Source organism: Cyanistes caeruleus, chromosome 5, assembly GCF_971803275.1.
Source record: "Cyanistes caeruleus chromosome 5, bCyaCae1.hap1.1, whole genome shotgun sequence".
NCBI lineage: Eukaryota > Metazoa > Chordata > Aves > Passeriformes > Paridae > Cyanistes > Cyanistes caeruleus.
Genome location: NC_141705.1, coordinates 45491188 through 45504889, shown reverse-complemented (window position 1 = coordinate 45504889; position 13702 = coordinate 45491188). Strand labels below are relative to the sequence as shown.

At 38.8% G+C, this 13702-nt stretch overlaps 1 protein-coding gene across 5 annotated transcripts in view; it reads left to right on the top strand.

The window, feature by feature from the left end:
- Positions 1 to 363: 363 nt before the first annotated feature.
- Positions 364 to 13702, top strand: part of FAM241A (family with sequence similarity 241 member A) — a 223398-nt gene continuing 210059 nt past the window's right edge. Inside the window, exons 1-3 of one of the 5 annotated variants that reach the window (XM_086891650.1) lie at positions 368 to 777; positions 1608 to 1687; positions 10200 to 10288. In XM_086891650.1, coding sequence (XP_086747776.1) covers positions 10267 to 10288 — 22 coding nt within the window. In that variant the 5' untranslated portion in view covers positions 368 to 777; positions 1608 to 1687; positions 10200 to 10266. Of the gene's footprint in view, positions 778 to 1602; positions 1688 to 4856; positions 4955 to 10199; positions 10289 to 13702 lie in introns of those variants that run through there. The other 4 variants (XM_086891651.1, XM_086891652.1, XM_086891653.1 and 1 more) reach the window with 4 other exon arrangements.

Here is a 13702-nt window from a genome sequence, read left to right as displayed (position 1 = left end):
AGAAAAGAATATATTTTTTTGTAGAAAATAAGATATCTGTGAAAAATATATGGCCCAACTTTTTTGCACTCAACCCTACTGCCACGGAGGTCAGCGGAGAAAATCCCATCCTCTTCCCTGGCAGCGGGCGATACTTAAATATTTACCTCCGTCTGAAATGGTAGACTTAGCGTTATTTCTGACAGTTTTGCTGCGGTGATTTTGTCTCCGGTCTGCGTTTCACTGCGGTCAGGGGGTGTAATTTTTTCTGCTAATCCTGTTACTACAGCGCGTACCCCTGCGCAGCGCGGCCGCGGGCGGTGAGGCAGGCCAGCGCCGGGCCCTCCAGCCGGGAGCTGAGCCCGGCCTGTGCCCGCGCCCGGTGCCCGCCATTCCGCAAGCGGCTGCTGCCATCTTGTGCCTGGGCCGGGAATGCGCCGGGAGAGCGGCCGCAAATCGCCGCCGAACCCCGGCCGAGCGCGGTGCCCGGGCAGCGGCCGATGCTCCCGGGCACCCCCCGGTGCTCCCGGGCACCCTCCGCATTCGTCCCGGGGCCGCCTCCCCGAGGGACTCGCGGCCGGGAAGGCGGCGCCGCGCCCGCGGTCCCTGAGGGCAGCGCTCGCTCCCCCCTGACGGGGCCGCAAGAGGGGAAAGGCGCTCCCTCTGTGCGAGGTTCTGCCGCTCTGGTTTTGTTTCGGCTGCCTGGCCACGGTTGATTTGTGCGTTGGATTGTCACGCTGTCAAGATGCTTTTAATTTAAAAAAGCTTTTGGTGGTGTGGCACCAGCCTGATACTCGGGTATTTTTAATAACAAGATCGGCTTTTAAAACCTGGCATAAGCAGATGTTTTGTAATTTGCTTTTTAATGTGGAGAAGCGGGGGTTTGGTCTTAATTCGATTTAGAAATCTTGCTGCAGTTTTCCCAAGCTAAATCCTGAACCAGGATGGTCCCAGCAATGGCACCCATAAACTTAGCATGACCAAACAAAAAAGAGAAACGTTTTCCCCTTAGAATGAATAACATAAACAAAGGTAACTGAGAACTGAAGAACTTCAGTATTAGCCATTTATATATGCCTTTAGAATGTGATTCCTAAGAAGTAAGTGTACCGTGCCAGTTGTTAGATGTATGTAGTTGACATCACACTAATCTGTTGATAAAGCTACAAGCATGCTTAATGTGAAAGTGCTGCAGCTCGTCTTGGCACTAAAGCTTTTGCCTAGCTAAGTGCCTCTGGTCAGCATGGGCAAGCTCCAAAACAACAAGAAAAGAATTTTCTCAGATTGTGCAGCAGCAATCGTCTCTAATATCCCACTCCCCTGGATCTCCAATGAGAAGAGAGCGAACAGTTTTACAGTTGATATTTAAAGCAAAAAAACATTCTTCCCATCCTAAACACTGAAGTACGTTTTCTCCCTTCTGTGCAGCTGGATTTTGGATCTGGGAAACGTGTGATACTTTCAGTAATTTGTAGCATGGCTTTTGAGGGTTGAGAAGCCAGTTTTGGGAGTCTCTTTTTAAGTATTCTTCTTTTAAGTTTGAAATCTAGTGTGGGATGTTTTTTGTGAAATTTCAGGAACAATACTCTGATATTATTTTGATCTCTACTGTCTCCTTTTCAGCGCAGACACTGGGGAAGCTGATAAGCAAAAAAAAATCCAGTGGAAAGTCAAAGAAGATGATTTTGGAGAAGCGGCATCACCTGCGGTAAGTGAGGAGCAATGTTGGGGGAAGGATGAAGTGAGTCAGCATGACACAGATGTGTCCACTTGGAAACCACAGCAAGATCTTCCCACTGCACTGTGTGAGCCTCTTTAAAGCAAAATCCAGACAGATTCTGTTTCTCTATAAATCTTTCCCTTCTTTCCATTACTAGTTGGGTATTGTTGGCTTTAAGCCACCTGATTTTACTATGATTTATTAACTGCTATGCATTATATATGAGATTCAGGTTTACTGAAGAGTTACCCTTATGGTCAATGTTGCATACAAATCAGCTACTGTTGGAGAGGTTTATTGCATCTTATGCAGCTAGGAGTTTTGTTAGGCGGTGTTAGAATTTTTGATTGGTAGAACAATACATTTAAAAAATCCTCATCTGTATTTCACATGATACATGTATTACAGAGAGTTCATCATATAGTGCTGTTTGTATTATGATCATTCTTTAAAACCTGAGTACTTAGGGGTGGGAAGATGGGATGTGGCACACTGACATTTCACCAAATTCCTAATTAGGACATAAAGTTACATAAATTGTTGTTTATACCAAAAGAGAAAATGTTCTATTGTGTGTAAATATGACTTGCAAAAGTATCTGTGATTTATATGTTAATCTGGCACATTTGAGAGATGCTGCTGCCTGAACAAGTTGCGCTGTTGTAAATTGCTCACTGTAAATCTTTCTCACATGACTTGGTGGAAGCCCTGAAGTAGAGTTTGGCCTTTGGTTATACCCCGTTGGTGATTGTTCCAAGGATGACCAGTGTCTCTGTTTCAACACCAAGTATTGTTTTATGACATCTTTGTTTTTTCATTTGCTGCATGCAGATTAGACGTGATCTAAGGATGAGTAAGTAAATCTAGGGGGGGCATGGGGGGAGAATAAAAAGGTTAATTTTAAACTCACTATAAAATAATTTTAAAATGTGAGCATTTTTCAACAGTTTGGGAATTTAGTGCAAAGGGTTGAGGGGGAAGAGCAGGAAGAAGAAAGAGCTTATGCCTTTTTTAATTAAATAGTACAACAAGTTGCAGAGGCAGAAATTACCATAGGGATGTTAAAAGGACACTGTCAGGATAAGAGAGAGTTTCACCACACTTGAAATTTTGCAGTTATATTCAAACCATAAGCAGTGTAACCTTTTTCAGACTGATAAGTATTATGAAGTGTTAGTGAAGAACGGAATTATTGTTAGGTAAAAGCCTTGTGTGCTACACCAGAGTTAAGCAAATATTCCTGATATTATTTCCTTCTAACAGATACTCCCAACAAACTACTGAAATATTTATAGACATGATCTTTTTATGTAAGTTTTCCTTATATTACACTCTGTTATTTAAAATTATTTTAGTAGTGGAAAAAATTGAAAGAATTAGCAACTTCAGACTTCTCCACCAAATTATGTTGCAAATGTAGACACTGTTCCTAGAAGGTAGTTTATAAAGAGCCGTGTTATGAGAATATGAATGACAGGAAAAAGATTCTTACTTCTCAGGATATGAATTTGGTATCGTTTCATGTGTTCCAGATACAAATAGCCTGAAAGCTTCAGGCAATGTAGCGTTGACTTTCATAGCACTATTTACTTATGGTTATATTGTTTCATTTTGTTTTGTTTTGTTTTTCCAGAAGAATGAAATAGGATGTTGGAAGAGAAAACTTGGGAGGGGGGTGGGGCTCTGCAGTAATGATATCTCTTTAAAACAATTTAAAATATTTAACCAAGCAGAGATTATCCAGGAAAGATTTCAGATTACCTTTTTAAACTTCTTTTGAGTTGTTTTATTTAAGGGATGTTTCTGCATTGGACATATATTTGAGCATCAAAACGCTGTTTTCAGAAGCCTGTCTTAATTTTTACACAGATGAAAAAGAAGACATATTTAAAAAAAAAAACCAAACAAACAATGAAACAGATTGAGTTTGTCTAAATGCAGGGCTAATTTTGAAATGCATTTTTCTCTTCTTTCATTGACACTTGGAGCTGACACAAAATCCTCTATCCTTGGTGAAGCAGACACTGTTCTACAGAAACAAACCTAATTAAACTGAGTGCTAGTTGTGGCAAGGACATTTAGGAATTCACAGAGTTCAAGCAAACAAAACAAAGCATTGGTTTTCAGATCTGGTCTCGATAACATGCTGCACAGGTTTTTTGCTGATTTTTTTTTTTTTGAAGGTTTTTTTTAAGAACCGTGGTTGTATGAGAAGGCAGAAATGAGGCAGTCTTTAATAGCAGCAAATATTCTAATTGTATGTCATTGTTTCTGTTTCTTCTCCATGTGTTCTTTAAGATAATACTCTCATAAGGGCAAGTTGGTGTAGAGAAATCAGATAAATAAAAGTGAAACATTTAACAGATGACTCAAATGATGTTGTTAGCTACTGAAATGATATGTCTTGATGAAATCATAGCACTGAGGCAATGTTTTGACTGACTTTTTCAGCTTCCTGTGTGAGTGACACAGTGAAAATGTCATGGCTTCTTACATTGGCATTTCAAACACTCCTTGTCAAAGTTAGTGGAAATATAGCATCCTCTTATGCCCTTGCCATCTGAGCATAAAAGGCAAGGCAACTCACCAGTTCATCTCTAATCTGCTTGCAGTCCTCATCCACTCCTTTGTATGTTTTCCTACTTTAGCCGTGCCAAAGAGTAAAAAATGATCCCTACTGAAATACAGTGAAAAGAGTATTTTGAGGACAGCACTAAGATCACAGGAAACCTCCTACCTGTGCTGGGAGGGTTGAAATAGATATCTGTGTTTCTTGAATGAATTAGAAAGTTATTATGTTATTGTTAGTGTGTTATTGACTGACCAGGACAAAAAAAGGAATGTATGGGTAAATATTGTGATATTGATATGCATTTGATTATAATCATGCCGAGTATAAAATTTTCAGCTCAGAGCATAATTGTGAAGTGTTCCAAGATAATCTGAAGTCATGGTGCTTTTTTAAGGCAAAGATATTGGCATCTGATATGGTGATCTTGTGCCATGATGTTGTCATGAGAGAGGTTACTATGTAGCAACAATTCAATATCATCCTTTGGACTTTTCTGATAGACCACTTAACTATCTCAGCTTTTCCAGTGATCATCTCATTTATCTAGGATTATTGCAGTGAATTTACTGTTTGGTTTTCTTCCAGAACTGAAATGTCAAGTCCGGTGTCATGTATGCAGTAGCTTTGTGCTGTGAGAGCTCAACAGATCCACCAAAAGCTGCTAGCAGTTGATCTTTGGATAGAGCTAGAAATAAATAAATCCTCTTTAGCAGATCAATATTCATCCCATTTAATGCTTGATGTGAAACTTGTGGATTTGAAGTAGTGATGCTGATGTACAGCTAATCGTTGAAATGGGCATTAGGGCTTTTATAGCATGGCAACATATTGTCAGACAGGAAGGAGAAAAGTGTTGAGTGCATTCTAAGGTGGGAGAAAAACTCTGTAACAATATTTAATTTAATGCACATTCATAATCCACGGAATGTCATACATTGCAATGATTTGCTAGATTGAAGATGAATACTGCACATCCAGTGTTTATTCCGGGAGTTTACTTCGTAAAGCAGATGATTCCCCCTTCAGTAGATCTTTCAGAGTCTAAATATAATCACCCAGTCATATTTCAAGACATAATTTTCCTCTTTAGTACTCTCCACTCAACTAGTCGCTTATCTTTCCCCCTATATAAGTACACGGAGTGTGTGCTTCCCACGGCAAAGAATATATAAGTATTAAAGTATCTAGTAATGAACTTGTGTATACATTTGTGTGGGTCTGTATTACTTGTTCATTAGTTTTCTGTCTAGAATTTGTATTGTACATATTTTTGAGAAAAAGGAGAATTTCCAGAGGAAGGATAAAACATCAGGATGAAAAAAATTCTGGGACTGTTTAAGAGCATATTTGAAAAGGTTTTGTGGGTTGGCTTTTTTTTTTTTTTTTTTAAGATGTGGTTTAAAGAGTTTTTTCTTCCCCTTTAGTCTTCCTTAGTAATTAAATACTTGAGGCCATTATCTTCTTTCTTGAAATGAATAAATAAAAGCCTTGTTAAGTGAATAATTATACTAAACCAGATACTGGCAAACATAAAGAAAGTTGAGGGTTGAATTTTCTTCTGTGCCAAAACTATGCTCTGATCTTTATTGTCATATGTGTCACTCTAAATAGCTTTCTTAGGTTTTGCCACAGTGAGCTCTGGCATTCAATTTCAGCTGCGAAGTTTCCAGATGCTGTGCTGGCCAGTATATACCTTGGTGAATCATTCCTGTAAGATGATGCAAGCAAAATGAGTCTCCTTGGCAGACCTCAGTCCTTTGGCAATTGTAGGAAACAGCCCATTCCTTTTTCAGCAGAGAGAAAAACTTCTGCTGCATTGAGAAGTCTCATTAGCTTTAAAGGTGAAGCAAAAAATGCCATTGTTTTGTTCTCCCCTTACATTAGAGATTCTGTTATAAAACACATGTATGAATATTATGTAAAATGACAGAATATGTGTGTATCACAATTCTTTGCCACTATCATTAGTTCTTTGGCCAAGGAATATCTTAAACCTGCAAGAGACACACAGAGCAACATGTGTTGATGCAATGTGTAGTGAACTTCTACCCCTCTGAACACAACTTGAGGGGCAGTAGGGCTGTTACCTTCCTTTATAATAGCAAATCTATATTCCTTTTAATAAGTCTTTCTGAGTCCAAGTTTGTGCAAAAAATCTGTGTGGGAGACCATGGGTAGGATTAAATTTATCTACAGAACAGTAAATCACTGGGAAGGAAAGAAATGCCTGGTTATATTTCATACCACGGGAGGGAGATGGTTTGGAGGGCACAGGCACAGGTAGTGACAGAGTAGGAACTTCCTGGGTTACTCTGTCTCTTTCAGTGAAGGTTAAATAGTCTGGTTAAACACTCTTCTAATCCTGCTTCAGTGTCCATGATAAAAAGTGGTGTGGACAATAGGTGTTTCCTGTCTTGTGAGGAGGGAATACTGATACAATTTTCTCATATTCACCAGCCTGGTTTTTTTTCTGATGCCTTCTTGCATTACCTGCAGTGCTATTGCTTGTTCTTTGTTGTTAAGAAAATCTAATCAAAATAAAAGACATTATATCTATAAACACTTCTGTAAGCTTAAAAATCTTCAGAACACGACAAGAAAAATTGTTTTTCTGTCCTATCATGAAAACAAAAAAGGTCAGGAAAATGCATGTCTGTTTTTTCCCAAAGAATAATAAAGGAAGAGCTTTGCTGCTCTGGGAGCTAAACAGAATGTTCTGCCCCATTGAAGAAGCAGAAGTGTGTCTTGGCACTATTAAAGACAAACCAGAACAAATGTACACCCAACCAAATGGAAAAATACGCAAAACAAACAAAAATCCCCAACCCATCAAGACCTCCAAACAAACAAAAAACAAGAAATCTGTTATTGTTGACACACCATATATTGTTCTAAAGGGAGAATGTACAACTTACTGTGTGTGGAAATGTAAGGTCTGGTCAATTTCTTACTGTCATATTCTCTTTTTTTAAAGTGGGAGAGGGGAGCTGGCTAATAATAGGAGTTCTGTTGAAAAAGCTAGCATTGACATCACATGGACATTAGTGACTTCTGAGGCAATGAGGAGTTTCCTTTATTGGTTTTACTGGGGGGTGGGGAGTTAGCCATGCTGCGACAAGGCTGGCCTGATCAGTGTGTGCAGGTAGATCATAAATTCAGAGGGAGAGAGAGAGACCCTCTGATCTCTCCATCATAAGAGGGTGTTTCACAGGAGAGCTGACCAAGTGACAGTCATTTGATCACTTCTAAACACAGTGTGTGACCTATAGAGGTCTGCTGAATGCTTTGAAGACTTTACATTTGTCATTTATATTTGCATATAACAGCCTGAAGTTAAAATAGGGGCCAAGACAGGGGTATAGGTTCACACATCCTTCCTTACTGCGCTGCCCATATGTACAGATGATCTCAATCTGTTGAAATTTGCAAACATGAGGTTCTCCACCATGTGTAAGAGGTGGCCAGTCTGGTCCTAGATTTTGATCTGTTATTAATTATGTTCTCGGTAAATGTGGTTTTCACATCTATTAGTCACTACTACTGTGTTTAAATAACTGAGAAGAACCATATTTTAAAAATAACTTACTGATAATTTTAGCAAAGAGATAAAAAAATAGCTTTTTGGTTTATTTTCTGGATTTCTGAATCAACTCTTGCTCATATTGAAAAATAATCAGGTCCTTCGCCTTGCCTCAGTGAAGTTGTTTTAACTCTGATGATCCAAACCATGCTGTTTCTTCCCAATGCTGTACAGAGACTGGGGTTTCCCACTACTGAGGGTTTAAATCTGACCCTAGAAAAAGCCTTGACACTATGGTGAAGTCGAGGAATAACTAGGATTCTGCACTGTTCATTTTTTGGAGGGTTGGGGGTTAAGCATTCTTTGAAGTTCGACCTACATAGCAAATGTTTTGGTATTTTTTTTAAGTGGCTGTTTGCCAAATTTTTGGGTTTTTTTCATTCTGCTTTCAGAACGCATAGGCGGGTTGAGACAGGAAGCACAGCCTGAAAGGCTCGGCCAGATCCGGAGGGATTAGTTGCAGCAAAAGGCTGCTCTGTGATCCTGAGTTACTTTCTTAGTAGTATGGCAGAAAAAGAAAACACACATTCTTGTATGTGTCCAGATCTTCATGCAAAGCAAATCCAGCAGACAGATGGAAAATTTAATCACCCTGATAAGGCATTTAGGAACATTCTTGTCAATATAAATGCTGATGGTGGTGTCCTTTTCTTTTGGGCTTTAAGAACCAGGTGATTTTTATGAAACAAAGTTTCTATTTAACAGTAGTTTCCAATGATGACACAGCAATTACGTTTTTCTGCTCTGGCTTTTGGAAAAGCTTTATGTTTAAAGGGGAAATTAATAATTTTCGTTTAAGGTAGAAGTTCAAAGGTAAGTTTTCACGTAATTCAAGATGGGTTGAAAATGGATAGAATGTATTTCTCCTTTTTTTTTCTTTCTTTTGTTTAATTTTCCTTAATGGCCAGTGAAAGAAATTTCTTGAAAGTGCAAAGACCTTAAACTTTTGTGCCTAGCTTCTTAAGTGAAAAAAGGAAATACTGAGCCTTTCTTTACATTAACACCTAGTTAATGTTAGTGTTTTGTACCTCCTTACAATGAATGTAAAGAAGTCCTTGGAGTTACCTTTAGATAAATTTCTGTATACACTAGAGAGTTAAGTTTAGGTTTATGTTCTTGCAGGCAAATGTTTCTTACCCAATTTAGCTGAAATTTTAATAAAAATAGTAAAGAAAGACAAAAAAATTTAGAAGGCTGCTTTAGATGGCCAACAAGACACCTTTAAACAGAAATAAGGAGAAAGCTTTGGTTATTTGGGGAGATGGGGAGCACTACTGCTGTGCTGCTGATGTTTTTTCCATTACTAAAAAAAATTTTGCATTCTTTCAGCGTGAAATGTAGCTTCCTTGTACTCTGCAATTTGTGTAGGTATGAAGGGAACCTCCAGAGATGTTTCACCATTAGCAGTGATTGTAAAACCTTTGTTTTCTACATCAAGCTGCCCAAATGTCATTCCTAGTAAAACCTGTAAAAATAAGACATGATTTGAAATCACTGGTTCATGTAGAATATTAACCAACTGGTTTTTTTGTTGAAGTTCTTTAACTGCCATCGGCATAGACAAGTGATTTTATTTCTTCTGTTTTCATAGTCCAAATAAGACATGTGCTATGTAAATACTTGTATATAAATACCATATATTTGTCTTAAATAATGATCTCGTATTCAGAGGTCTAATAGTGAGGCCAACAGACTAAGCTGGCACAAAGGAGCAGGGAAGATAATTTGTGATACACTGGAAGAATGTCGAAAGACTCTTTCCCCTCCTCCTCCTCCGCAAAAGGAACGTGGTGGTTCTGTTTGGTTTGTTTTGCTGGCGTTTTTTTTCCGCTTTTGTAAGTCTGAAAACAAAAGGAACAGCAGAGGTCGCCCCTGCATGGCGTAACTCCTAAGGCTGTAGGAGCGTGGCGGTAGCGCTGGCAGAGGGTGACGCGCCTTGGCCGCCCCGTCCGGAGCCTCCCGCCCCGCCGGGCGCCGGGCGGTGCTGCTGTGCCGGACAGCGACAGCGGCACCGCGGCTCGGGGCTCTTGCGCATCACTAGGCCATTAGTTTAATTAGGTTCGGAATTAGGAATGGACTGCCCGGGGAGGTGGTGGAGTCACCTTCCCTGGAGGTGTTTAAGGAAAGACTGGATGCGGCACTTGGTGCCGTGGTCTGGTTGACAAGGTGATATTTCAGTTATAGGCTGGACTCAGTGATCTCAGAGGTCTTTCCCAACCTAATTGATTCTGTGCTTTGAATGTGTCTAAGTAAGCATTTATCACGAATACAGGTTATACATTTTTATAAGTAATGTGCTAAGAAAATATTACACTATGTATATCAATACATAAACTCCTGTCTTTTAGATATCTGTCTTCTGTCAGCATCATTTGCAGTTATTAAGTATCTTCCACCAGTGTTACGTCACACAGGATGCTCACCTTTGGATGCACTGGTAGGTTCACCTTTGGATGTTTTTGTAAGAATCTGATTGAATGTGACAGACAGTTCTAATGCAAACCTGAGAGATAGATCTGGCATGAGAACATCCCAGAGTATCAGTCTTCAAAGATATGTTGGAACAGCCTTAATTTTTTAATTTGAGTTTGTAAAAGAAGATACAGCGTGCTGTTCAAAAGACCAGGATACACCTAAGTTGAGACTAATCAGTTATTGGTTAATAAAACTTTTCTATTGCAGAATGACTTATCAGTCTATGTACTCATCTGAATGTATTTATCTTGAGGAGGTTCATAAAACATGTTCTGTTTAATGTTAGACACCTGAAAACATCAAGTTTCGTAGAGAAGGTCCCATATGTTTATAACAGAAACAGAATCCAAATGTGCTAACAAATAACACCAGACTATTAGTTTGGCCTTTACCTTTCCCCCTCCTAAAATTTTTGAAAGGATTTGACTTAGTCTTGCCATAGGGGAAATTGTTAAAGTATGAAAAATTTTCTAAGATAGGAATACTACTGCTTCTTCCATGAGTATGTAATGTTTATGAAAGATCATATGTAACCAGCCACCAGTACTGCCTCTCTGTTAATCAGGGTGAAAAACTGGGGGTCTCAAAGGCCATGAAAGAGTTAGGTTCCAGAATATGGTGAGATTCCTACACTTGTACATGCATTTAGTACCTGTTTGGACAGAAACATAGAATTTTTTTGTGTGTACAGGTGAGCATGTTATTTATGCAGAGGACTATGTCTGTGCAGATCAACCTCCAGGCTGTTCCCTGCAGGCAGGTGCATTCCTCCACCGAGCTCCACAAGTCTTACTACATCTTTCCATTTAACAGTTTTCATTGCTGTGTGAGCACAGGATTTGCCAGGATCAGAGGTTACTAGCACACTGCCTTTACTGCTATTTCACTGTGGCCTGAGTGAGCTAGTCTTGAAATCTGTCTTTTATTTCTCTTTTGTGTTATTGTTGGTGGGAGATTTATTTCTATCCTGTTCCTGCTGTCGTTATTTTATATAGGCTCTTGTTAGTCTTTTGTGTTTCTCATTTTCAGCCTCAGGTCAATTTAAGTCCTGTGACTCTAAATCCTCCTTGCTTCAAATGTAAGATTGTTCCCCTCTACATCTGTCCAAAAACTGTAATTACATCAGAGAAATTGTGTAATAATTTAACTGGCATGTGTTGGAGACAGATCTGTTCAATGTCCTTATTTTTCTTTTAATGTTACTAGCTTAATTTGGTGGTATACTAATCCCTTCTACCTCTTTTCCCTCTGATGGATTTAGCTGCAGAAATTTATTGTAAGAGTCCAAAATTGTCTGCTCATCTTTACTTTTCCATCAGTCATTTGTCTGGTTTTGCTTCGAAATTTGTCTGTTGATTGATTGAAGGCATCTCATCTCATTAATCTTTCTCTGTCATAATTTGTACTTTTTATTGAGTAATACAAATTATCTAAGGAATGCTAATTCCAAAACTGAGCTGATGGTCCATTCTTGAGTCTTATTTAATGCAAAGACCTATTCCTTCAGCAGGTCTGGGATTTAACCTGTCTGGACTTGTTCCTGTGCTGTATCAGCACCCAGCAGGTCACAGCAGTTGTCAGCTCTCAACTCCACCATGTAATGAGGCAGTCACCCTGTCTATCCCTATACCACAGAGTCACGTGTTCTATGTAGATCTAAAAAATAGGTTTTTGTATTTTGTATAATAGTATCTGGTCCAATTCTTGCTCAGCCCTCAGATGTGCTACATCTGTAGCCCTGCTACACAAATCTAATGTACCATGCTTCTCTCCTTCATTGAAAGCATCATCAGCTGTGAGCAAACCCAAATCACACAAAGATCTTGTGTTGATTTTGCGCATTTGTAAAATGATAGGGATTTGTGCATGTGCTTAGCTTTTGGGATATGAGTAGTTCCACTGAAGCCGGTGTAACTCCTCGTGTGTTTGACTTTAAACAAGTTTGAAAGATCAGATCCCTGGTGGCCAATTCTGTTCCTGATGAACAAGCAGAAACAAAATACAGCCTTCATGTCAGAGCTGCAGGACTAGTTAAATGCATATTGTTTTCACTAAAGTTGGTAAGTTTTATAGCTTGGAGTGATTTTTTTTAAAAAGTACCTTTTATGCCGACCAGATTTGTGAGTAGGTTTAAATATTAAGTTAGTTTACACAACAATTTCAGACTTATTGGTGGAAATATTAACTAAATATTAACTATTTTTGTAATAGCCACTTCACATTCAGTGTGAATGTGGCAGCTGCCAGTAATTAATTCATTCTATGAACTCTCTGTTAAAATTAATCTGGTTTATCACAAAAAGTATATATGAAGATCTGTGAAGAGATGCATCTGTTCAAAATAATCTGAATGGAGGTTGTAGTGATGTGGGAGTCATCTCTTCTCCCAGGGAAAGAGCAGTAGGACAAGGGGAAATGGCCTTGAGTTGTGCCATTAGTTGTGGACATTTAGATTGGATGGTAGGAAAAATTTCTTCACAGAAAAGGTTGTCAAGCATTGGAGCAGGCTGCCCAAGAAATCAGTGGCATGGCCATCCCTGAAAATTTTCCGAATACTTGTAGATATGATGCTTGGAAACATGGCCTAATGGTGGACTTATAAGTTCTGGGTTAATTATTGGAATCACTAATCTTGGAGGTATTTTCCAACCTTAGTGATCTATGATTCTATGAAAAGGTTATTTACAAAACTTGCCTATTTCAACAACAATGGCATAGCTTTTCTTAAGGCACAGACGTCAGAATATAAATTATATTCAAGTTCACACCAGAAGCATCTGACCTTGATGTCATCTTAATGAGTGAGATTTTTTTCCTATTTAAATTTCCTACAAAATTCGAAGTGCATGTAAGCCATAATGTTTTGATGCTGACATTCCTTTGCTATTTGATGACAGACTGGTGCAACTCTATAAACAGTGTACCATGTAACATCTCCAGTGTTAAAATTAACATTTTTCTGATCATCTGCCGTACAGAGAACACATTGATGATGACTCAATAAATGCACCTCATCATGTTATTTTCATTTCCTTAACCGTAAGCTTTACAATTTGCACATTTGTCTCACTTGAATGTAAAGAACAAATGCATAAAATGCCAATGTCCTAGCTCAAGGGTAACATGGAAATGAGTTGTTCCAGCTAGTGACCTGTTGGTTATATGTGTCTCATTTCATGTCTTGTCTTGCTAGCTTTGTATTAATATGTGTATAAATTATGTATAATGTAAATGTATTCATAGTTATTCCTTGAGGATAACAAAACAATTACTGGCATTGATATTTCTGACATATATGCCCTGGGAATGTGGAAAGTTCTGTTTCATGCTGCAACACTGGAAGTATTCTCAAAAATTGCAGCCAGCAAAAATGTGT